This window comes from Sebastes fasciatus, chromosome 7 (genome assembly GCF_043250625.1).
Source record: "Sebastes fasciatus isolate fSebFas1 chromosome 7, fSebFas1.pri, whole genome shotgun sequence".
Lineage (NCBI taxonomy): Eukaryota > Metazoa > Chordata > Actinopteri > Perciformes > Sebastidae > Sebastes > Sebastes fasciatus.
The window spans coordinates 13619464-13645860 of NC_133801.1; the positions used below are offsets into that span (position 1 = coordinate 13619464).

The following is a 26397-nucleotide window of genomic DNA, read 5'->3' on the forward strand; positions in this document are numbered from 1 at the left end:
CCTTCCAGAGCAACGCTGCTCTTAACGGCTGCTGTAACCACGACAACCACAGACTCATTCGGCTGAAAGTCGCCAATTTGTTTGGTCGGAGAAGTCGGTTCCTCTACTCCTCCTCTCTCTCTCTCTCCTCTCCTCCTCCTCTTTTCCCGCAGATGTTCAGTCTCTGCTTGTTGTTCCTCTGTCAGAGAAGGTGGAAGAGAGGCTCATGTTTCTCACATCTGACGTCACTCAGCTGTGTGCGCTGAGGAGACGTTCTATGGCGCATGCGCACAGAATGTCATGATATGATGTGACGTCATCTGCTGCCTCTTATCATGACGTCATGGCTTTGCTCTGGATGTGGTCACGATAAAAGGAAAGCCATGGCTTTGATCTGGAACTCACATATAAGATGAGATGAGCTGCATTGGGGAGATTTGTAGTGAAGGCTACAGCAGAAAAGGGGAGAGTGCAGTAAAACTAGGAGCAGCAGTAGAAAACAAAACTCGCGATACAACACAGTGCAAAAAGCAAATATAGGCCAGCTGCTTTCCACACTATTCATTTACAATGACTTCTGAGGAGAATACGATTATCAATATGCAGACAGAGGACAAACACCTGACACCTCAGCTGAAGACAGACTCCTTGGACAGACATGACCTGCTAAAACTTTATAACGAATCGGAGACAGAGAACAAACGCCTTAGAGATCAGATCAGGACACTTCAGATTAGGACATTTTACGTGGAACCAAATAACCGTTGTGACAATACGCAGACAGAGGACAAACACCGGACAGTTCTCCTGACGACAGCTCAGGAGTGGACAGCCTACATGAAGGTAGCTTACCTGCTAAACCGTTGTGACAAATCGCAGACAAAGATCGATGTCCTGACAGCTCATCATAGGACACCTGAGCAGATGACAGCTCACCTGGAATCAGCGAAGAGGAGGCTTCAGTTGAAGGATACATCGTCTACGACGCTCAATGACGCTCTATCTGGGGATGAGAGCCACTTGGGGACTTCACCTGAAGATCAGAACCTCCCAGGGGATCCAGATGCTGAGGGTCCGACCAGAAGTTGGTGGTCCAGCACTGATAACGTTCTACAGAAGGTAGCTTGGTGTGCTGGCATCACCGCTGTTGGTTTAGCAGCCTATAGTGTGTGGCAGCTTACAGGCGAATAATGACTCCTATCTACAGACACAGTTTTGGAGGTGTTAGGGTGATAGACCTCACACCACAAAGGGTGATCACCTCATGTGACATGAGGTGTGGCACCGTCACCTCATGCGACGTGAGGTGTGCCACCGTCACCTCATGCGACGTGAGGTGTGCCACCGTCACCTCATGCGACGTGAGGTGTGCCACCGTCACCTCATGCGACGTGAGGTGTGGCACCGTCTCCTCATGCGACGTGAGGTGTGGCACCGTCTCCTCATGCGACGTGAGGTGTGGCACCGTCACCTCATGCGACGTGAGGTGTGCCACCGTCACCTCATGCGACGTGAGGTGTGGCACCGTCACCTCATGCGACGTGAGGTGTGGCAACGTCACCTCATGCGACGTGAGGTGTGGCAACGTCACCTCATGCGACGTGAGGTGTGGCACCGTCTCCTCATGCGACGTGAGGTGTGGCAACGTCACCTCATGCGACTTGATGTGTGGCACCGTCACTTCATGCGACATGAGGTGTAGCAGCTTTACCTCATGCGATATGAAGTGTAGCACCGTCACCTCATGCGACGTGAAGTGTGGCACCGTCACCTCATGCGACGTGAGCTGTGGCAACGTCACTTCATGCGACGTTAGGTGTGGCACCGTCACCACATGCGACGTGATGTGTGGCACCGTCTCCTCATGCGACGTGAGGTGTGGCACTGTCACCACATACGACGTGATGTGTGGCACCGTCACCTCATGCGACGTGAGGTGTGCCACCCTCATCTCATGCGACGTGAGGTGTGTCAACGTCACCTTATGCGACATGAAGTGTAGCACCGTCACCTCTTGCGATATGAAGTGTAGCACCGTCACCTCATGCGATATGAAGTGTAGAGTTTGCATGTTCTCTCCGTGTTAGTGGGGTTTTTCTCCAGGTGTTCTGGTTTCCTCCGACGGTCCAAAGACATGCATCATGACCTCTCGCCTAACATGAGCTGTGAAGGCTCATATTGAGTGAGAGGTATTCAGAAAACACATTCTGAAAAATAAAAAATAATTAATAAAATAAAATAAAAAATAATAATAATTTTGAAGGGGAATTGAATCTGCAAAATGAAATAATAATTAAATAAGGAAAACTGAGTATCATGATAATGAGAAAAATAAGAAATGAATAAGAAAATGAACACTTTACTTCTTTTCACTTTATTTCTATTATTTTATGTCGGACAAGTAACAAATAAGTGAAAAACAAAACAAGAACTAGAAGTGCACTCGGAGAGCGCAGACCTCCGCCAAGGCAGGTTTCATGTAACTGCTGGTCGGGAGAGAACTCCCTGAAGGAATTTATCCTTCTCTCTCTTTTTGCGCTTCCTCCCTCTGCTCATTCCTGGGACAGAGTGCAGAGGAGGAAAGAAGAGGGAGGGACTGAGAGCAGGACTTTGGCTGCACAGCTCAGTGTCCCACCTTGCTCCAGAGACTCATAAGACAAACACATTTTGCATTGATTGGACACAGTTCAGGCTGACCAGACTGGCAGACGGGGACAGATTGACAGCATTCTGCACAAACACATAGACAGACAAGAACACAGGTGGTGTCATGGCGTCAGTGGACAGCACTGGTTCGAGTGTCTCTGGTCGGCTGAGATCAGGGGATCTACTCCATACTGGTTTGGCACTTGCATTGCTGTTCGGTGAGTTATACTTCTCTGTATACCTTCAGCTGTCATTCCTCACTCTTCCACTATTTCTGTACATTACACCACAACATTGTACTTCTATATCCTCACTTTCATGCCAGCTTGTGATTGGGTGAATCCCTCTAATTGTCTATACATTTCAACTTGTTTCTATGCCCTCTACACCTTCCTCTTTTGCTCCTTTTTGTTTCAGTGTTTTCTACGCCGCTCTAAATGGGTGGTTCACGGCTGTCACAGTCAATCTATACCTTCTTTTTTATTACTCCATCACAACATCTGCTGTTCTGTCGCTTCTGCTTTAGCTCTCTTTCCACACCTGGAGGCTAAAACAGATTGTGATGTAATAGGTGATGTTTACTTGTTGCCTCGCTGAGGGGCATCAAGGTCAATAACATCCAACCCTCTGCCGATCTGAACTTGGATATTGGTGGTTGCTGAGCTGGATGAGTGACTGGCTAAATGGCTCTTCATGCATGTACTTCATATTGGGCCTCTTTCTAGGAAAAACAATTAAGGGGAAAGAAGAAAATGTAGAAGAACTTGTGCTTCTCAGAGTACATAAAAACATTTGTTAAGGTTACAGTTCACGGCTGTGTGTGTGTGTGTGTGTGTGTGTGTGTGCGTGTGTTGTAGTATTACTGGTAGTGACGTAGTGGTGCAGTGGTGATCTGTGCTTTTGCTCATACACTCCCTGTTTTTCTTGTAGCACCCAATAGTGCCCCCACATCCGAACATTTCCTCCTAGCTCGCAGTTGTTTTGAAACTCGGCACAGTTGAGCCATAAGGCACGAAAACAAGACCAACAGGTATACGTGAAGAACTTTATTTCAGTGCTCTCCTTATCAAATTATGATGTTTCATATTATGCTGATATTTAAGTTCATTCTACACCCAAAGATCCCATGCAGAAGTATTTTCTAGAGGCTATACTTTACCTCAAATGAAGCTGTTTCTTCTCTTTTAATTGATTACTTTCACATTCATTTCTTTCTTTCGGGGATTTTCCATGTAAATGGTCCACAAATGTATTGCTGGTACTATTCAAATTCCCAATGTTGTCTGATCAAGGCATTAAGGAAAAAGTGTTGCACTTTGGTCAAGATAAGTCCTATATAACAAATGACTGAATCCTCTTCATCGTATGTCACAATGTACGGCTAATCTGACGCCAGCTTATCACACACTAAATGCTTCTACATACAACGGTCACTAGATGAGGTTGCTTTTTAAGGATTTAACAATAGCGATGAACATAATAAAAAATGAGAAAAGCTTATAACAAAATATTCCCTTAAGAAAGAGGAATACAAATACAGGTCATGGGCATCAGGTCATATGCAGAGAGAATTATTGAAAAAGAGCAAAATCCAACACCATCTTGTCATTTATGTGGCATTTTACTGGTAACATTTTGACATAATGCTTTATTAAGGATGGTAGGATCATTGTGCTGAAATGTCAGTTAATACAATGTCATCTATTCAAGTAAGAATGAGCAGCATTCCTCATCCTCATCTGCAACCACTTATCCCGTTAGGGGCCGCGGAGGGGGCTGGAGCCGATCCCAGCCGACATTGGGCGAAGGCGGGGAGCAGCATTCATTTGTTTTTATTTGGATAGCATTATATAAACTGACTGAAGAGCACAATTTTAGACTCTGCTCATCTCCTATTATGTAAGGGATAATGTACAGTGAGCGAGCTGTCGGGGTTTATTTCACAACAATGACCAGCGCCCTTCACATAATCCCACTTACTACACGGCTACTTACTTAAGAAATCAATAACTTCACAAAAAAAAATGGTCCTCCCATGTCTGAGATTGTGTCTGTTATACACACACATTAAAGGTGACATGCTTGTAATTCTATATCCTAATGTAAAACAACCTCTGTTCCTGTCAGACTTTCCCAAAGCATGTGATTCAATAGAGTTCATCTATAATCTAATAGCAAATATCTGTACAGTATTATTAATTTGAAAAGCTTTTATGAGGTGGTTTTCTTGGTAACATCTGGCCAACTAAGTCAGATTTGATCCCAAAAATTATAAGATTAAAATGAAATCAAAACTCTGAGTCACTGATCACGGGGCAGTTAAGATGAACAATTGTGCATTTTGCGATAAAAGCAAGAGATTTTGCCCCTGAGGGGCGGCCTTTTTGAAATTTCAAATGGGCGCTTAATATTCCTAAATGTGGCAGAAAACTGATTTTATTTCTCTTGATAATTTCCGAGGTTTGTTCAAGCTGATTAGATCAAATGTCAGAAGATCACAGATATGTTTTTTCCCTCTTTATTTTTTTAAGGGTGCTTTTTAAAAAGCTAATAACCTCAGAAAAACACAAAAAAACAAATTAAGGGAGCATGGTCACTTCAGGGTTAAACTTAACCCACTTGCCTATTATAGCTAACAGCAGGTGACCCCTTTGGACTCCAACTGAGAACAATGAAACACGACTGGGAAGTCCTCTTTGGTGCTGTGACTCACACCAAGTTATCTGTCTTACTTTGCGGAGTACATTATATATTAGCCCATAATCCAGATTTTTGAATTTTCAGGGTTTTATTTAGCAAAGTTGTCCAAAAAACTCAGTTTTCCCATTTCATCAAACAGGCAACAAGAATTAGTTTTGAACACTGTGTTGTCTTTTGTTGTATGGGTTAGTATGGTATGGAGTTGGATGCAAGCCTATATCTTTAGTTATTACACGGCTCTGATTGGTCAATCATGGCGTCCTACAGTCTGTTATGTCTTTATAGCAGACCGTTGCTATGTATAACAGCTATGGGCGCAGTTCTGATGTCCGACTCTGGCGGACCGTTTCTGTGGCAAATTACTGATTTCTTAAGTAAGTAGCCGTGTAATAAGCGGGATAATGTACAGCTAGTGGGTCATTGTTGTGAAATATCAGGGTTTATTTTACAACAATGACCGGCTGGCTGTACATTATCCCTTACTTGTGTTGCTTCACCCTTGGGGTGTTTGCTGTTGTAATTAGTAGGTCACCTTCTTTTATTCTGTTCTTAATTGCTACGAGGTCTGGTAAATCTGATGCAGTTGAGGCAAGATAAGACAATCTCATTTCAAGGGTACAGAACCAGTAGAATTGCCAGCAGAAAGATAAATGGTGTCCTAGCTGTGTATAGTAACATGGAATTTAACATCTGGCAGGCCAAACAAGGGCTTGAAGGTAAAAAAAAATAATAATCACTCTTTGGTCGCCGATCTCTAAAACACCAATCTCTGGTGTGTTTTACAGGAGCACACTCCTATGTAGAGCTCTATATCTGAAACCTATCTAGGTCCCAGTGGTCGCCACTGTGGTCCCTTCCCTCTTGTCAGTCAATCACCATCATTCCTTCATTTGTTTTTTTGGTTGCCCTTCTAAAGACCTTGGACCAAACTCATTTTGTGGCAGCCATCTTGGAGCATCAGTCAAATAACAATTCAGATTTTTGTAGGTACTGCCACTCCAGTGAGTTTTAATTATTATGTCCACTATGTAGTGACATCATAATGCATTACCGTCGCTATTTAAGACATCAAATTGATCCCTCCTGTCGATCCCAACCTCATTTGTGGCAGCGTCGTCCACCTCCGTTCTCCAACATGACGGCATCGTCGTCTATTATTCATCTGTATTATGCAATTCTATTTAATACAGTTATTCATCAAAATATGCACATTACACATCTGTCGAAATGTCATGCCTGCATAGAAACACACGTTTGTTCTTATCTAACTCTTTTCTTAGATTCCTATAATCTTTGCCAAAAAATTACAGCAATCTCTCTCAACAGACGCGTTGTCAACAGAAAATGAAGCCAGAGAAAACAGAAATGAAACGACAATCAAAACCAGATGGGGAATATTAGACGAAAATATGGGGATATTTAATTACTTCTAACTACTTAAAAATAAACTCCCTACTGTAATAATGTACACTTTTGATACAATAATCAGAGACATGATATGTGAAACATGACCGTAACGTGCTGTCAGGTCTGTCGCATTCAAAGACCATTGGAACTATATTATTCATTCTCAAAGTATCACTCATTATTCACATAGAGATGCCACTAACATTACAAGCCCTCATCATAACAGACAAGACTCGGAGGACAGACTACTTCACGGACCAAATATACTCTTCAGAAAACAAAGATGTGTAATCCAAAAAGTTCCAAGATACAACTGTCACCTCATCGCTGGGCGTTAAACCACTTTCATCCTCTTCACTTTCACAAGTCTCACTCTATGGTGCTATATTTTAACATGAGGGATTATGCAACACATTTTGTCATCGAGAATAAACAACAAACAGCAGGAAGAGTTGTGGTAAAACAAGCAATGAGGCAGAACAGATGCAGAGCGTCCCAGGTTATAACCACACAGCAGTCGTTGTTACTTGTTTGCGTGGCTATCGTGCTACATATGTGCGTATCTCTACATGTAAACGTGACCCTGCCTTGGCCACTGATGATTTAGTTACTTAGCTGCTATTGTAATTCTCTGCCTTGCTGTCTCTCGCTCACCTTGGAGAGGACGTTGCACTACACCTCTTCCTATACATCCCGTGTGACCCCTTCCATCATTTCCTACATACTGCACTTCCTTCATTACCCCTGCTCCCTTGTTCCTCTCCTCCCTCCCTTCTCTTTCACCCTTCCTATCACTTCTCTCTCTCTCCCTCTCTTTCTCAGAGAGGTAATAGTGTCCTCGGTCGGTTCTCTATGGGTTCACACGGAAATACATTAACTCTTCAATCTGTGGCCTACTTAAAAAAAAAAAAAAAAAACTCACCTTGACAGTCAGCCAAGGACAAACACACACACACACACACACACACACACACACACACACACACACACACTCACAGTCAGTTGATTTCCTTCCCCATCAGTTCAGATATTGATGTTTCCCAACTGGGATAAAAGCGATATTTGATAGTGGTGCTAAAAATATCATGCATTCCATTACTCATGTACACAAACACACACAGATACGAGTTCAAATACATATGCTACACACATACACAACATAGTCCATTACTACAGTATGTGGATCTATGGGTGTTGTCAGGACAAACTGATTTGAGAAGAGGAGAAAGGGGGCAGAGAGGAAGAGGATAGTAGAGAGTTGAGGTGTGAAATCTATTTCTAGGCGCGATGGGGGACACTCCTCTCAGATATGTACAAGATCATCATGTTTTCCTGTGTGCGTGAGCCATTTAGGAGGGAGATTCTCCCTTGTTTTCTCATTTGTTTTCCTTTGCACCATTATCCTCTCTGGAGCACTTGGTTGCAAACATTGCTCAATGGCATTGTGCTAGTACTTGCTGATAGATAGTAAAAGATTATTCATTAATCCACTTAACAGAAGCAGGGCAAAGATTCTTTTATTACATTTCGAACCTTTAAGTTGCCATTGATTCCACCCCGTGTCCCACACCCAAAAAAACACACACAAACCAGCTCCCCACATCTCTCACATATGATTGGTTGACCCTTCAGGGCGTCATTGGAGCACTGAAAAAAGTAGTGGAGACCAGCTCAACTTTGATTTGTAGCATGTCATGCCACTCACGCAGCGACAAATGTAGAGTGTAATGGCATCAATATATAGCTTCATGCCACCGGCTTCCATTGAAAATGACTTGTAGCCTGGGCACCGTTTTTTTTTTTCTAAATTATATATTTTTTTAATATCCACAGTTGCGCTTGGTATGGGATGTCAGAATGAAGAATGTCAGTGCCAACAAATAGCAAAAAAAATTGCAATTTATCGCAACTTTACAGTGAGCACCCCGACTGACTACAGCGTGTCCAGAGAATGTAACACCCAGTGTACTAAAGTAAATGGTGATTTCATCCAAAATGACCAGAGGGATTCCTGTGTTTTAATGTTTTCTTAATACCGATGTCGTCACAATGCTGCAAAACATGTGGTGCGAAATTCTTTATATAAACGTAAAGACTTCACAAACACATAGGCATGCATGTACTTTAATACTGTTTGCACCATGTCCAAGTGCAATGTGATCCTGAGCAGGTCAGTGTGTAGAAGAGCGTTTATAAATAGGTCCCAAGTGTGTGAGGGACACCAGAGCAACAATCTGAGAATTACACGAGCTGTCACTGCAAAAGCAACACACCAGGCCCAGCGGGACCCGAATATCAATACAAGATTAAAGTTGTCTCTTTTGGAAATGAAAGAGTTAGTGTGTGTTTTTCTGCTTTGCAGAACGTCACAGGAAAACTATAATATTTTGTAACAATTTGTTTTGATTTGGGAGCATTTCTTTCTCGCTGTCTCTTTTGGCTTGTTTGTATGTCAGTTACCCACCTAAGTCTTATACACAGTCTAGTCACCTTTCTCGGTGTGCAAACAGGAGCAGTGAATGCACCAATAACATAGCAAATGAGCAAAAATAGAGATTTTGCCAAAAAATCACAAGACTTGTACTCCAGTCATAAATCTGATGACAAAAAAAACCTTTCAGTGACTTACTTGGACTTTACTATTGCAGGACAATTGAAATCTTTCGGTTGACCCATTATGTCCTGATTGAATCAGTATCTCTATTCACCAGTAGAGGGCAGAGGGCTCTAGTGTTTGTAGGTCATGTCTTATGAGCTATGGAATTTAAATAATAATAACAAAATATTTACAATAATTATACATATATTAGAGGATATATTCTATGTAACTCAACTCTACAATAATTGGTGCAATAATTCAACTGTGCAATAACCTGGCATCATACTGTACATTTCCAGAAATATTCTTATTTAATTCTTATTTATACTATTCTTGCATTTATATCTAACACACTTAATAGATCCCACGTCTCAGCATTTTTATCTATTTATTTACACTTTGGTTATCTGTTATATAATGTGTCTTAATACATATTTGTTCATATTTCTTATATTCTCATTTCTTATTCTTATATGTATTATTGACTTTCTCTACATATAGGGTTATATATTGTAGCATTATGTACATCATTTACATGTTACATACTCCTTTATTTCTATTTTCATACATAGTCTTTATGTTTATGTAAGAGCAACTGTAACCTCTCAATTTCCCCCCGGGGATCAATAAAGTATTTCTGACTCTGATTCTGATGATGCAAATATAGCACAGCAGTATATATTTAAAAGAAGCCTATATGTTCAAAAGACGTCATGAATGTGTAACACATTTTTAACTGTGATCACATTAACCATCAGAGGACAATTACTCATTCAGGTCCTGGGATTATTAGTCTTCTGGGAACATGTTTTCCACATTTCCCCTCTGCTTCTGAATCACTGGCACTGTGTTTATTACTATGGGGTTGTACAATAAGCCATAGAGGAGGCAGGGGGAAGTTAACTGCTCTGAAAGAACTGTTGTTTGGCTTTGAATGAGAGGCTTTACTGGAAACAGCATAAAAGATTAGGCTACTTAACTTTGTAATGCCATGACTCATCTTTTACAGTGATCCTAGCCCAGCCCAGCGAGCCAGCATATAACATTACTTCATCGCTTGTCATTTTTGCTCCAAAAAATTGTTTAAAAGCAAAGTAACCTGAACCTGAACATGAACTGAGTTATAATTGACCCAACTTCTAACCAAAATGTGTTGTTTTTGGTCTGTACTATATGTGCTGTACTATGGTTTTACCTTCTTTTTTTTTATATCTGCAGGGTTTTATATGTTTATAAAAAACAAGGTTTTCCTTTTTTTTCTTAACCTTTTCCTTCCTCCCTTGGTTCAGGTGTATGGAGTGTTGGCGGACTGGAGGTCGTGACAAGTAAAGTGCCTCATATTGAAGCAATGAATGGCTCCACAGTCCTGCTGCCCTGCACCTACTCCTCCCGTATTGGCATCAAAAATCTCTACTTCAACTGGCACTATAATGACAATGGAACCATGCTCAAGGTACCGCACACACACACACACACACACACACACACACACACGTGCAAGCATGAGCAACATGGACTGTATAAACAAAACACATACGGCCTATATTGACTTTTTCTGTGTTGCATGCCTCGGATACATTTTACGTTAGTACATGCTAATGCAGATCTTTGCGCATATGGAAATACGTCTGACTATGTGTATCTAAGTATATACCTGTGTGTGTGCGTGTAGCTATGTGAAGCAGTGATTCCCATTGAGGGTGTGGAGCCCAAGGTCAGTGTGTACCATGAGCGCGTGGAGTTTATCGGCTCCTCGAAGAACAACAACATCTCCATCCTGCTGTGGAACATCACCTTCGACGACGAGGGAGAGTACATCTGTTTCGCCAAGAACCCAAAAGAAAAGTACCGCAACCACAGTGCCAGCTACACTCTTAGAGTGGTGGACAGAAGTATGTGACACATGCATGCGTGCAGTTGCATACACCTGACACACAAAAACACCTAACTTTATATTCTAGCACCCAATTCGACTGTTATCAGGCCATTAAATAGGCGTTATCGGTCACTATAAGCACCATAGTTGTGCGTCATTAGGGGCCTACTACGCCTACTGCATTGTAAAAGCAAAACTTAAAAGCAACACCTTCTAACACGTTGTAAAACTGAGTGAAAATACAACTCTTTTAGATTTAGGCAACAAAAAACACTTTGCTATGTTTAGGGGAAAACATGTGTTTTGGCTTAAAGTTCTGACCCACATCTATGGTGCTTATAGTGACCGATAATGCCTATTTAATAGCCCGATAACAGTCTAATTGGCTGATTCTACCTGCTTATAAGTGCTTGTACCTTCAGACAGATGTTAAAAATAAGCTGAGAGTCTCGCTGCAGGTGTCTCCTCTCACTCTTTCTCTCTCCCTCTCTCCCTCTTTTCAGTGAGGGAGGTCGACAATACTTTGACAGTCATCATTGTCTCAGTGCTGGGTGGAGTCATTGGCATAGTTATCATTGTCATGGTGATAAAGGCCTTGGTTGTTCACTTCCTGCTGAAGGACGATGAGAAGACGTGAGTAGATCACTGACTATGGTATTAAAGGAACAGTGTGTAATATTTCGGGGGATCTAGAAGCAGAAATGGAATATGATATTCATAACTATGTTTTCATTAGTGTATAATCACCTGTAACTAAGATTCACTGTGTTTCCGTTAGCTTAGAATGAGCCTGTCATATCTACATAGGGAGCGGGTCCTCTTCACTGAGTCCACCATGTTTCTCCACCATGTTTCTACAGTAGCCCAGAACAGACAAACCAAACACTGACTCTAGAGAGAACCTTTCATGTTTTTACATTACCTGAAGGCCACCGTAGTTCTCCAACATGCTTGAGAAACTGCGGTAATGTGAGCAGCAGAGTGCAAAACCGTGGTACCACCAGCCGCCGTCTAACTTCTGTTGCTCTTAAAATAGTGTTATTATGGTAAGAATGGCCTCTGAGAGAGGCGAACGGCGTTACCATGGTTTTGCACTCGGCAGCGGAGGAGTACTCAATTGGTTGCAATCTGCAACCACACCATAGATACTGTCAAATCCTACACACTGTACCTTTAACACAGGATACTGTGGACAAATGACAAAAAATACAGAATATAGTTGATTATAGACACTAATAGGCTTCTTAGAAATATATTACTACCAGTACTTGCTGTCTGGATGTGGCTATCAATCGCTCCATTACCTTTTTGATTTAAAATAAAATAACATTAACAATGCCCAGATAATGACTAAAATAGCCCCTTTCACATGTTGTTACAATTATTAAACAAAATAATATATACCATAACCTTTAATAACATAAAGATGAAATAATCTAAGTGTTGATTTGACAATGGTTGTACTGACTAGGACTGTTTTTGGATTAAGGAAATAAGAAATGCAGTTTAATTTCTAAGTCAAACTGCCATCTTAACTGGGTTAATATGAGACTATTGACACATCATAAAAATAATGTTGTGTATGACTGCAGCTAATAAACAACAGAGAGGCCGGCCTGTCTGACAGAAAAAGGAAGACAGACAGCATCTCTGCTTTGTCACATCTATCACAATTGATATGTCAGTGGTGAGTTGCAAAGCAGACATCTATTTATGAAATACATATAAAAAATGTTACAAGAGTGGTAAGAGGCATCAGGTTCTCAGCTTTCAAATGAGTTCCTCTGAGCTTTCAATTAACTTCTTTGATATGCGTTTCAGTAAAATCTTAATTCCAATTTGTGTCCAACACTAGATTATTATTTGGGGCTATGAGGGTTAGGCTTTGTAAAAATCCATACAGTATAGCCTTTATCACACCTATTTCCTCCCTACATGGGTGTACATCTTAACCTTTGGTTTCTCTGTCCCCTGCAGCAAAGACTGCCTGGTGAGCTCCTCAGGGAATGACAACACAGAAAATGGACTTACAGGAGCCAAAGCAGACAACAAAGGGACACCAAAGGCATGAGCGTAAAGCAAAGTATGTTTGTATGTTTGTATATATGTTAGACAAATGTACACACTCAGAGAAAATGCTGTTATCGGTGGACTGTTTTATCTTACTAGCGGCTAACTAATACAACATGTAAATGTCTATTTTAAATCATGCTTGAGATTTGGGAGGTGTGGAGTGTGCACAGGCCTGGATCACTCTCTCACCTACACGGCAGCCCGGTTGTTACAGTGTGCAGCCTCTGTTATCGAATTCTGCTTACTGAAACCTAACACTTTCTCTACAGTAGAGCCTCAAGTAAACCCTCTCTGCCTCCAATTATATATAGGTGTTGTTTTCATACCCTCTTTACATCATCTTAGAGGAATAACGTTGCACAAAGCAGATCTTAAGTTGTTCCTAAGTTCTTTTTTATAGACCCAATTTCAATCTACTGCCCTCCAGAATACAGTTATCCTGCCTCTTCCATCCACAACTCTAAGTCAAACCTGGACCCATACAGACCTAACCAGTGGGAACAAACACACTTTGATGCCATGATGAATTGCCACAATCTATGAACTGCCATGATGTCAACTGAAGAACAGCACAGAATACACAAACCTGTAAACCCAAACCACAGGACCATTCAACCCAACATTTTCCAGTCATAATCAAATCAAATTTGCTCTAATTAAAACCAGTAAATATACACCTTTTTTAACACTGTTTGTAAAATGGCATTTTAACATTTGAGGATGAGGTACCAGTACTGATTGGACATGTTTCACATATTTTACTGTTCTTGTGAGTAACTGGCAAACCATAAGTTGGTTTGATAGAGGTTTTTGAAGCTATTTATTTCCTGACCTTTTTAGTCCTGATCATATACTTTATATAAAGATGGACGACATGACAGCTCCTCAAAAGTGAAGCTAAAACATCTCGATCGCCCTCTGGTGGCTGGCTGCGTTAGGTCATGAATCCGTATAGGTCATAAATCCCGCCCCCTCCATGTTAGCGGATGGGACATGGGCCAAACAAAAAAGTCAAAGTACTTGTCAAATAATTTTTTCCCAAAGATGGTTTCTGTAATTTTATGTAGTTCTTACCACGCTTATGTTTGTTCAAGTGTTAATTTTTCTGATAAGTTTGGTTTTGATTAGTTATTTGAGGCTATAAAAAGGGGGTGAGACGTCATGAGCTGACAAGCTGCGGCCGTGCTCGGCTTGTGATTGGCTCGTGCGGGTGTGTGGGCGGAACCTAGATACCGCCCAATCGCTACTGCGCAGACTCAGGCTCCAAATGATGTCAAAATCTCAAGATTGCTGCTCCCGTATCCGGGATATTTAGACTTCACTTCTGTACAGTGGGAGGAAGTGGAGATGCGTCGTCTATCTTTATATAAAGTCTATGGTCCTGATCTAACCTTAACTACTGCCAGTGCCAGCCAACTTGCATGTTTACAGCCGGGTCCAGGTTTGACACAATGCCGCATGGGGTGTTTGGTTCATTAATGCCAACAGCAGATTTTGATCAACTACTGGTTAGCTATAAGACTGACAACTGGGCTTCCTTAGGTGACTGAAGGATCCGGTTACGCACAGGTTTTTTTTGTTTCGCTTTAGATTGAAACACAGGTGCCTGTTCTGCTTCTGCTCCCTCTGCTGGTGGGAGGATCAAAAAAACACAGAAAATGTATAAAAAAAAACATCCCTAACCCTCATCAAAGACAATCCCTAGACTCCCCAGCTCCCTATAGAAATGAATGAAATTGATCATGCTGCTTCTGACTAATAACCAATGCATTTTTAGCATGTGCGCATTTTATATAACTTCATGTAAGTGTATGTTGTCTAGCACCACAGCACAGGTACATTTCTGTATGTCTCTGTATGGTCCCATTTAACCCTTTACATCGACCTCAATTAACTCTGTCAATGTTTGATAAGCACCACCCAACACTGCTACGACTTTTCTTACCCCTTTAACCAGGTCAGGGTGATCGAAAGGTGACTTAGAGTGATGGCCTGCGGGTATTTGCGGGAAAGGAAGGGTGAAAGACATTTTACACTTATTCCGAACATTTTAATACCTCTAAATGCGAATCATACAATTGAACAACTCTTCTAGAAGTTTAAGAAGTTGGCACTTTGCTCAGTGGCACGTCAGCAGGATATACTGTAAGTGGGGAGAGCAATATAATGCAATTCTCCGGATGCCAATTCACTTCCACATTTCCACGCTTGTATGCAGACTCTAACTGGCAACCGTCCAATTCAAACTTGCTCTGATAACAATAAGACTTGAGTCCATTGATACTGCCTTAGTAATGCAGGTAGCACAGCATTGGGACAGATCACTGAAAAAGAATGTAAAGACCGTCAGGGAATAGATGTTAAATATTGTCCAGAATAGTATATTTTAATTCTCAAAATGATACTCAATATATTCATGTTATTATCAGATGAATGTGGGAATATTCCAATAGCCCGGTGGTTCATTTTTATTTGCCTTTGTGTGACTCTACAACCAGCCAATACTGTCAGTGTTTTGCTCAGTTCAAAGTTTAGATTGTATGTAGGAATGTGGGCCATTGAAGATGATAAGACGTTTGTGTTGGGTTTCTAAATAGTACTGGTGTCTTAGCGCTAAAATGTTTAGGTAAATACAGATTAACAAGTGTTCAAGAGTTTGGAGGGAGCTGGGAGTTGTCGAGAGTAAATTAACAAAATGAAAAAATATATATTATTGTATATAAATATAAATGGTAGAACATGCTCGAATTAAACAGCTCGTAACATTTTAGAAGTCACCACATTTTGTTTAAGAAAAGAAATATAGGAAAAGACAACACAGTCTTTAATATATCACTAAATCTTGTGATAAACCAACGTGGATGAATTTAATGTTAAAATGCCGACTGGAAACTAGAGCCCGCTCTCTATTTGCCTCTCAGTACGAGAGGTCACTCCGGCGAACACACCCTCACACATAGCTCGAATAGCTATGACAGCAAACATACGCAGGAACATACACGCCTACACATGCACTCACATACTGAGAGCCACTTTTATACCAGAGTGTAGTACGCTGGCCTTGCATACAAGCAATACAGCACTTTACCACAGTTCAGAGTGGCCGCACAAAACAGGAAATCACGGAAGAGACTTCAAAGTTGTTCTTTCATGATGTATTACAAGAGTTAACAAAATCCTAAATTTTCCCGTTGTGTTTACCTGACAAAAGCATTGTGTCAAAATCGTTTGAGCATTGTCTAACTACATGTTTTCTCACTGAAACAGTGGCAAATTTTTATTTTATTTTTTTCAAATTTTTCACCTCTGTTAGCCTCTAAAACTGGAGTGCATTTTTCCTTCTTGCTTTCAATGGAAGCAATAAGACCGACATCAGATTATGCAATAACCTGTTATAAGGCACTTTATAGATGTGTCTGGACTGGCTGTGATGGCAACTCTGTCTGTCCAAGGCACTGTTCATTGTACTGATGTATGTATCTCCAGTGTTCTAATGTATTTCAGTTGGACTAATGCATCGACATTAGATTCATACTGTATATATATTTGACAGAATTATCTGCTTTGGAAAACTGTAAAAGCGACTAACATTGTAACTGTGACTGTGCAGTGTTAGAAGTGATACAGCATCCTTGTTGTGTTGTCAAACTGTGAATGTTATGGATATAAGGAGGCACTACATACATACGAGTCTCGTGCAGATCCCTCTGTAAAGAGGGTACATATGGACATCCAAAGTCTTCCCATAGGGAAAAGCAATATTGTGGCATTGATCTGTCCGTTAGTGTACTTTTCTTAACACATACCTTTAAAGGAACAGTGTGTAACATTTCGGGGTATCTACTGTAGTAGCAGAAATGGAATATAATATTCATAACTATGTTTTCATTAGTGTATAATCACCTGAAACTAAGAATCGTTGAGTTTTCGTTAGCTTAAAATGAGCCCGTTATATCTACATAGGGAGCTGGTCCTCTTCACGAAGTCCGCCATGTTGCTCCACCATGTCTATACAGTAGCCCAGAATGGACAAACCAAACACTGGCTCTAGAGAGAGCCTTTTGCATTTTTATATTACCTGAAGGCCGCCGTAGTTCTCTGACACACTTGTGAAACTGCGGTAATGTGAGCCGCAGAGTGCAAAACCGTGGCACCGCCAGCCGCCGTCTGACTCCTAAAGTAATGTTATTATGGTAATGTTAGCCTCTGAGCGAAGCGAACTGCGCTACCACGGTTTTGCACTTGGCGGCTCATGTTACCACAGTCTTGTAAAGGGAGGAGTGAGCGGAGGGGCACTCAGTTGGTTGCAATCTGCAACCACACCACTAGATACCGCCAAATCCTACACACTGCACCTTTAACCCTGACATAGCATAACAAACAGGCGGTTTCATGTAGGGATTGTGATGCATAATGTGTAATTTGTGGACACAGCTCCCATTGTGCGGTCCCCGTTGTTTTCTGTGATCCCTAACTTGATTGTTATGTTTTAAATATTTCAGGAGATCCTTTCTTGCTCTGCCAGTAAGAATTTATTTCCCTTACGTAACTACTGACAAAGTGGGAAAACTCCATATCAAATATGCCCAGCAAACAGGTATATGAGGGGGGTGTAAGAGTGATGTTCTGTTTTAATGAAGGCCAGATATATGTGTGACAGATAATCTAATGCTATCTTATTCAATGCAGCCTAGTTGTGGAACCCTGTGAAACTGTACTAGGGTATTGGCTGTTTTAACTTTTTTAAATGATCTTTGTTTTCTCACATAAGCCCCTTTGTACACTCTGACCTGCCTTGTCTTCTGTCTATCTGTCCTGAACCTACAAACGTGAGTCTTGAGGTCAGCCAACTGCTTGTATGTAGTGATTGCTGCAGTACTGAGTCTGCCCTGTACAGTGTAGGATGCTTCTCTGCAGTGGTGCAATACAGCACAGTAAATACAGTGTGACTGCCACCCAGTGGTTAACACCCAACACGTCAAATCATCTTCCCTCTAGTGGAAGGTTTGATTCAGATTGAAATGACTGCATAATGAAAAAACTGTGTCAACTAAACTTAAAGCTAATATTCTAATTTCATCTAAATGAGTGATAAAATCATTGCTACAATTTTCATAGTTAAAACAACATCAACATAACATAAATAATTGTTGCTAATTGCTTTAGATAATGCTATTAGTTAGATTGTTTACATGTATACATAATTCTGATCCCTAAATACATTTAAAAAGGGGTGATGTGTATGAATAAGTTTACACTAAATCTGTTAGGAAAAGGATACATGCGTCAATTTCTACAAAACATGAATCCTGTATCAAATCGCTCTCATAGTGAGCATTAAACAGTTCCAGATAGTCTGAGTGTTACTGTCACATTACTCACTAAAATAACTAAAAGAGTTCTGACTGACCACTACGATTCCTCAGAGTTAGTATTGCTCTTACTGCCAGAGCGGCTGAAACTCACACTGCCAATCCAAGAGTCTCACGTCTGCTGTTGTTACTACACTATTACAATGACACACAACGACTAAAACATGTTGTACTGCCATCTACCGCTGTATTAATGGCATTTCAGTACTAAATTGTAGATGGTATTGCTCTCTTCTGTATTTCTAGCAGCCGAAACTCACACTGCCAAGCCAAGAGTCTGACGTCTGCTCTCCGCTTCCCACATTCCACATAGATCAAATGATCAAACCACTATATAATGTCGGAAAAGAAAAGTCAACTTTACTACAATCCTGATCCAATGGATGATAAATCAAACAACATGTTCTTATTCTGGCACTGACACAATTGTTTTCTTTTTCAGAATTTTTAGATAGTGTCAAATTATTGTTAGCAATGCCAGTGATACATATTTTAACCTACTGTGTGTTAACATTATATTACACGTCTAGCAAACTGCCTCCTATAACTCTGGAAAAGAGATTATTTTATAGACCAAGGCTAGCTAGCTTTAGATTTTGAATTACGCACACAAAGGCTGACACTGACCTCTCTGCATTTTCTCCCCCTCTGCATTTGAAACTATTTCAACAATGTTTTCTACACATCTAGCGGCTGATTTATTTTAATCTAAATAACAAATTCATATCTCCACACTATACACTAATGTTATACATATTATAGTATTTTATAGTAAGTCGTCATCTTGCAGCAAATGACTATATTTTGCTTACATCGGCACAGTATATACACAACACATGTGCAACCCCAGGTTTCCTCTGATTGTCCAGCTGTTTGTCTGTGTTTGTGACCATGTTGCTCATGCTCCCTTCATGACTATGCATCTCAAACTTTTGACTTGTTAAAAAGAAATACATACTGGAAATAAAATGTTGTTTGAAATTCCCTCAGCACTGTCGGGTCTCATTGTGTCTTTATCCGACTTTAGAGAACGCTCATTCACTTCATCCAGTTCAGATGAAGAGAGCAATCGCTCAATTTAGGGTCGATCTGATTTTTGTGTGTTTACGTTATGATGTATTGGTAAATAGATACAGTATTACTGTGATAAATGATCTACAGAGACACAACCAAAGAAGAATTGGTTGATACTGATACTGTAGAGTACTAATCAATATCAAACCGCATAGCTTTTAAAGTCTAGACTCGAGTTATGCTGGTATATTAATTGAATGGGCAATAATTCAATGTTCTTTGATTCCTGAAATACTCATTGTGGTATAGCAGTGCAAATATCATCCAGGTTTGTAATAGCCATGCTTGTTCTACCACACTATTCACTCACATCACTTACAAGATTAATACAATTCCTTCCACCCGCAACTTTATGGTCAAATCTGGTCTTTTGGGGAGTACAGCACACAAACAAGAAAAGACAAACGTCCGACAATACATTGTTCTCCAGTATCTCCATGTAATGCTACAGAAGAAACAACAAGTTGCACAGAATCTGCCCTGTTTGCCTTGGCTAAGTCTTATTCAGAACCACAATATGATGTGTAACAAGTTAAGTGAGGTGACATAGAAATACAATTTCCATAAATCTAAATTTATATTTGTACCTATAATATTCAGAAAATCCCACTTAAGCTTTCCAATTTTCATTAACTGGTTCTTTTGGCTAGGGCGCTGATTTACAAGCACAATTTCTCTCTGAAGAGATGTTATATTTGGAACAACTGTAATATTTTATATAAGAACATGTCTCTATTTTATGATAAATGGTTTAACAATGGTATTATACTCATGAGTCAGTTGTTTAATAGAGAAGGACTACTTTATAATTACTCAGAATTTCTCGCCAGGTACAATATACCAATAATCCCAAAATAATTTTCTATAGTTTTTGATGCTATCCCATCTGGTTTGTACATATTATTGAAGAATGCTGACCACTCTCCGCCCTTGTCAGTGTCGCCCCGCTGACTCAATTCAATCTCTGTTAGCTAAAGTCTTTTTTTCTGTTAATAGAGGTATGAACTCCAGGATAAGGGCCTTGTTTCAGGACAGCGTGGTTTCTACTCCGGCAGCAACATTTTATTGGAGTAATTTTTGTTAGTGATATTGACTGGAAGAAAGTTTGGTCCTTACAGCAAAAGTTCCTTCTAACAAATAAAGGTAAAAGAGGTGTCATTTAAGTTGATCCACTGATTCTATCCAGTGAAACCTTTCTTACAAAAGTAAAAGAGTGACATAGATGTACATTTTTCCTTCTGCGAATCACATCCTGAAACTTGCTCTCATTTATTCTGGTCCTGTAAATTTACATGTGAATTGTGGAAAGATGTCAATAATTTTATACTTGTTAACATTTTCTCAGATTTTGCACTGTACTATAGAAATATTATATTTGGTTGCTACGAGAACAGTGAAAAAGACAGTAATGCATTTTTTCTTATTAATTTAATTTAAATTCTCGCAGTTCCACATTCACAAGTGTAAATTTACCAAAAGAAAAGACTAATTTCTTTGTATTTATGAAAGAAATGGAATTATATCTGTCAACAATTTATTCTTCCCAAAACAAAAAAGCAATGAAAACAATGAATGTATGCAATATCTTGAAAGTTTTTAAGTGAAGTTATTGTCATACTCTTGCGTCGTCTTTTTTTAATTTATTTTATTTTATGTTGGTTTTGTTTCATTTCTGTTGTCCTTTTATGTTTGGCACAGCTCTTTGTTTATGTTTTCGCTATGTTTCTTCTGTATGTAAATGTTTTTAATGTTTTCTGCTGTTACTATGTATACTGTCATTTTGAAATTTAAAAAAGAAAAGTGCAGCTGATGACGCGTTGATGACGCGTGAATCCGCCTCCTTCCAGAGCAACGCTGCTCTTAACGGCTGCTGTAACCACGACAACCACAGACTCATTCGGCTGAAAGTCGCCAATTTGTTTGGTCGGAGAAGTCGGTTCCTCTACTCCTCCTCTCTCTCTCTCTCCTCTCCTCCTCCTCTTTTCCCGCAGATGTTCAGTCTCTGCTTGTTGTTCCTCTGTCAGAGAAGGTGGAAGAGAGGCTCATGTTTCTCACATCTGACGTCACTCAGCTGTGTGCGCTGAGGAGACGTTCTATGGCGCATGCGCACAGAATGTCATGATATGATGTGACGTCATCTGCTGCCTCTTATCATGACGTCATGGCTTTGCTCTGGATGTGGTCACGATAAAAGGAAAGCCATGGCTTTGATCTGGAACTCACATATAAGATGAGATGAGCTGCATTGGGGAGATTTGTAGTGAAGGCTACAGCAGAAAAGGGGAGAGTGCAGTAAAACTAGGAGCAGCAGTAGAAAACAAAACTCGCGATACAACAAAGTGCAAAAAGCAAATATAGGCCAGCTGCTTTCCACACTATTCATTTACAATGACTTCTGAGGAGAATACGATTATCAATATGCAGACAGAGGACAAACACCTGACACCTCAGCTGAAGACAGACTCCTTGGACAGACATGACCTGCTAAAACTTTATAACGAATCGGAGACAGAGAACAAACGCCTTAGAGATCAGATCAGGACACTTCAGATTAGGAAATTTTACGTGGAACCAAATAACCGTTGGGACAATACGCAGACAGAGGACAAACACCGGACAGTTCTCCTGACGACAGCTCAGGAGTGGACAGCCTACATGAAGGTAGCTTACCTGCTAAACCGTTGTGACAAATCGCAGACAAAGATCGATGTCCTGACAGCTCATCATAGGACACCTGAGCAGATGACAGCTCACCTGGAATCAGCGAAGAGGAGGCTTCAGTTGAAGGATACATCGTCTACGACGCTCAATGACGCTCTATCTGGGGATGAGAGCCACTTGGGGACTTCACCTGAAGATCAGAACCTCCCAGGGGATCCAGATGCTGAGGGTCCGACCAGAAGTTGGTGGTCCAGCACTGATAACGTTCTACAGAAGGTAGCTTGGTGTGCTGGCATCACCGCTGTTGGTTTAGCAGCCTATAGTGTGTGGCAGCTTACAGGCGAATAATGACTCCTATCTACAGACACAGTTTTGGAGGTGTTAGGGTGATAGACCTCACACCACAAAGGGTGATCACCTCATGTGACATGAGGTGTGGCACCGTCACCTCATGCGACGTGAGGTGTGCCACCGTCACCTCATGCGACGTGAGGTGTGCCACCGTCACCTCATGCGACGTGAGGTGTGCCACCGTCACCTCATGCGACGTGAGGTGTGCCACCGTCACCTCATGCGACGTGAGGTGTGCCACCGTCACCTCATGCGACGTGAGGTGTGGCACCGTCACCTCATGCGACGTGAGGTGTGGCAACGTCACCTCATGCGACGTGAGGTGTGGCACCGTCTCCTCATGTGACGTGAGGTGTGGCAACGTCACCTCATGCGACTTGATGTGTGGCACCGTCACTTCATGCGACATGAGGTGTAGCAGCTTTACCTCATGCGATATGAAGTGTAGCACCGTCACCTCATGCGACGTGAAGTGTGGCACCGTCACCTCATGCGACGTGAGCTGTGGCAACGTCACTTCATGCGACGTTAGGTGTGGCACCGTCACCACATGCGACGTGATGTGTGGCACCGTCTCCTCATGCGACGTGAGGTGTGGCACTGTCACCACATACGACGTGATGTGTGGCACCGTCACCTCATGCGACGTGAGGTGTGCCACCCTCATCTCATGCGACGTGAGGTGTGTCAACGTCACCTTATGCGACATGAAGTGTAGCACCGTCACCTCTTGCGATATGAAGTGTAGCACCGTCACCTCATGCGATATGAAGTGTAGAGTTTGCATGTTCTCTCCGTGTTAGTGGGGTTTTTCTCCAGGTGTTCTGGTTTCCTCCGACGGTCCAAAGACATGCATCATGACCTCTCGCCTAACATGAGCTGTGAAGGCTCATATTGAGTGAGAGGTATTCAGAAAACACATTCTGAAAAATAAAAAATAATTAATAAAATAAAATAAAAAATAATAATAATTTTGAAGGGGAATTGAATCTGCAAAATGAAATAATAATTAAATAAGGAAAACTGAGTATCATGATAATGAGAAAAATAAGAAATGAATAAGAAAATGAACACTTTACTTCTTTTCACTTTATTTCTATTATTTTATGTCGGACAAGTAACAAATAAGTGAAAAACAAAACAAGAACTAGAAGTGCACTCGGAGAGCGCAGACCTCCGCCAAGGCAGGTTTCATGTAGGTCGACGACAGTTTAGATGTTTTATTTTGTTTCTGTCCAGTTTGAATGAAGTGTTTTACGATGCTCCGCTACCTACAGCTGATCTCAACATGAACAAAAATACATGTGAATGATGGCGCAATATTCTCATAATATTATGACTTATTTTTCTTAAACTTCTGACTTTATTCTCATATTACGACTTTTTTTCTCGTAAACTTATGACTTTATTCTCATATTACGACTTTTTTTCTCGTAAACTTATGACTTTATTCTCATATTACGACTTTTTTTCTCGTAAACTTATGACTTTATTCTCATATTACGACTTTTTTTCTCGTAAACTTCTGACTTTATTCTCATAATACGACTTTTTTTCTCGTAAACTTCTGACTTTATTCTCATAATATTATGACTTTTTGCTCTTAAACTTTAAATTTTTTCCTCAATGTGGCCCTACTTCTCCGTCCTAGGATACCATCAAGCAACTGAACTGTTAAGCTATGGAATAGTTGAGGTTGTATTTGTTTAATGTTGTACTGATTTGTGTCCTATTGTATGGATGCTCACGATGTTCTGTCCAGAGCTGAAAACACAATAAAAATTAAAGTAAAAAAAAAAAAAACATCCAGTCGTGGACACTTTGTTTTCTCCCCTTCAGGTAAATTAAGTGTTCAGTAAATAGGACAATAATTCTGTCTTTGCTTGCAGGTGTAGGCGTACATTCCTCGATATCTAACAGACACGCGTCTATCCCTCAAAGCAGTTTGACGTCCTCAAAGACGACTACGACTACATGCTGATCAGCAGCATCCTCTTCGCCCTTTTCTTCGCCACCATGATCAGCAAACGCCGAATACAAAGAAAAGAGCAGCACCGCCACCAGAACACACGACTGAAACCTGCGGCCACCTTCAGATTGATTGACGGGTCTTTTAATATGATGAAGTATAGAAGTCAACAACTCTTTTCATCAGTTGTGTTTGTACACAGCGGTAAAAGAAACAAAAAGCCTTAATAATAATAATAATAATACATTTTATTTATATAGCGCTTTTTTGGATACTCAGTTTGTTTGATGGTTTGTCTGTTAGCAGGATTACTCCAAAAGTCCGCGATGGATTTGAATTAATTTAGAGGGGTGGGATGTAGCACAATGAACAATCCATTCGATTTTGGTGGCGATCCGGATCATGACCCGGATTCAGGAATATTTTAAGAATACCGATCAGCCCATGGATGTATTAAAAAGAAGTGATACACAACGGCGTTCAAGCCCTGGGGCACAACGGGCCCGACCCAGTAAGGGGCCCACGAGGCTCTGGAGAAATTAAAAATCACAGGGAAATTCACAAACAGAAATGTTTTAAATCAAGTTTTACGTTTTTACCTTTTCTTTTTTTTTTTTTTTTTAGATTATTTGTTTGACTTTTCTTATTGGATATGAATAGTGATAGATATGAGGGGGGGGAGAGAGAACGGATGACATGTTGATATTAGCATTTCTTTTTAGGGTTTAACTCAAATCACTCAATTTACTAAAAAAAAAAAAGTAATAGACCACTGGAAAATTTGAAAATTTGAAAATGTTTCCCTCCTGTTTTTCTTATTTATTTGTATGTAATTGACCTTTAAAGTAAGAATCAGAAATGCTTGTTAACAGCGACACCTATGGCCGTTAAGTCAACGAAAGTCAGCGTCGGGCTCGCGCTTGCTAGCTCTAAATAGACATGAACGAGCATCGCTCAAAACAGTGAGGCGACACACGTCAGCTAAAACCACAATATCATTCTATATTTCACCTGCTTGGCAGTAATTTTAGCTGACCAGACTAAGGTCTCTCCATGAATCAATGCTGATCCTAGTGTTGGCTTTTCCTGCTTCAGCCTCCCGACCGCGGCCGGAGGGAACAGGGAAGACACCGGCACCCAGTCGGAGACGATAACGTTTGTCGCTGCGGAACCCCGTCACTTCACAAGACACAGAAAACCTCTGTTGGTCTGGAGGAGCTGCAGCATTTATTTCTACACAAACATCTACTGTACATTTACTAGATATTCTCAGAGCTACTAACTCTTCTGCAGTGTGGAGTGTGCGCTCATAAAAGTGAGAGTGGAGCGAAATAGCGTGAACGAGCGCGGCGTGTCAGTGAAGGCAGGCAGGCAGGCAGAGGAGCAGAGTACAGCAGAGACTCCGGCCCTGAAGACCAAAGCTACGGTCATATGAAGTGATATTAAAATGATGTGCGCCCTCCAGTGAGAGGGTTGGAAATGTATTAGGTGTTGTATTCTGCTGCAAAGGAGACACACGTACCGGTATGTATGTTTTTAGTGTGATTTATGCAAATGTTTTTTATATGTTTTTTTTAATGAAACAAACACTTGTCAATATAACTTACTGACTGTTTTAAAATGCAGTCAGTAGTCTTGTTCTTACTTTCTTTTCTTTTCTTGGAGGCCTGTTTCTGACAATGACCATGAC

The 26397-nt window shown here is 40.9% G+C and overlaps 1 protein-coding gene and 1 long non-coding RNA gene across 3 annotated transcripts; one reads left to right on the forward strand and one right to left on the reverse strand.

Annotated features, from left to right (window-relative positions):
- The first annotated feature begins 2466 nt into the window (after positions 1–2466).
- LOC141771435 (sodium channel regulatory subunit beta-4-like) lies at positions 2467–19644 on the forward strand. 2 transcript variants are annotated; one of them, XM_074641707.1, is made up of 6 exons: positions 2467–2843; positions 10621–10784; positions 11004–11223; positions 11711–11840; positions 13185–13290; positions 18899–19644. In XM_074641707.1, the coding sequence occupies exons 1-5, from the start codon at positions 2750–2752 to the stop codon at positions 13276–13278; spliced, it is 702 nt and encodes a 233-aa protein (XP_074497808.1). In that variant the 5' UTR covers positions 2467–2749; the 3' UTR covers positions 13279–13290; positions 18899–19644. The 2 variants fall into 2 exon arrangements, with proteins under 2 accessions (XP_074497808.1, XP_074497807.1); XM_074641706.1 differs by having other exon boundaries at positions 13185–19644.
- A 3610-nt stretch (positions 19645–23254) lies between these two features.
- On the reverse strand, positions 23255–24919 carry LOC141771436 (uncharacterized). The gene is made up of 3 exons (XR_012594718.1): positions 24246–24919; positions 23376–24077; positions 23255–23315 (listed from the first exon to the last, which is right to left on the reverse strand). It is a non-coding gene; the product is annotated as an uncharacterized LOC141771436 (long non-coding RNA).
- Between the last annotated feature and the right edge of the window lie 1478 nt (positions 24920–26397).

Bases quoted from the DNA above. Each gene is read 5' to 3' on its own strand.
- LOC141771435 (XM_074641706.1), top strand. From the start codon at position 2,750: ATGGCGTCAGTGGACAGCACTGGTTCGAGTGTCTCTGGTCGGCTGAGA. The intron at 10,785-11,003 runs GTACCGCACACA...GTGTGCGTGTAG, and splicing joins ACAATGGAACCATGCTCAAG to CTATGTGAAGCAGTGATTCC. The intron at 11,224-11,710 runs GTATGTGACACA...CCCTCTTTTCAG, and splicing joins TCTTAGAGTGGTGGACAGAA to TGAGGGAGGTCGACAATACT.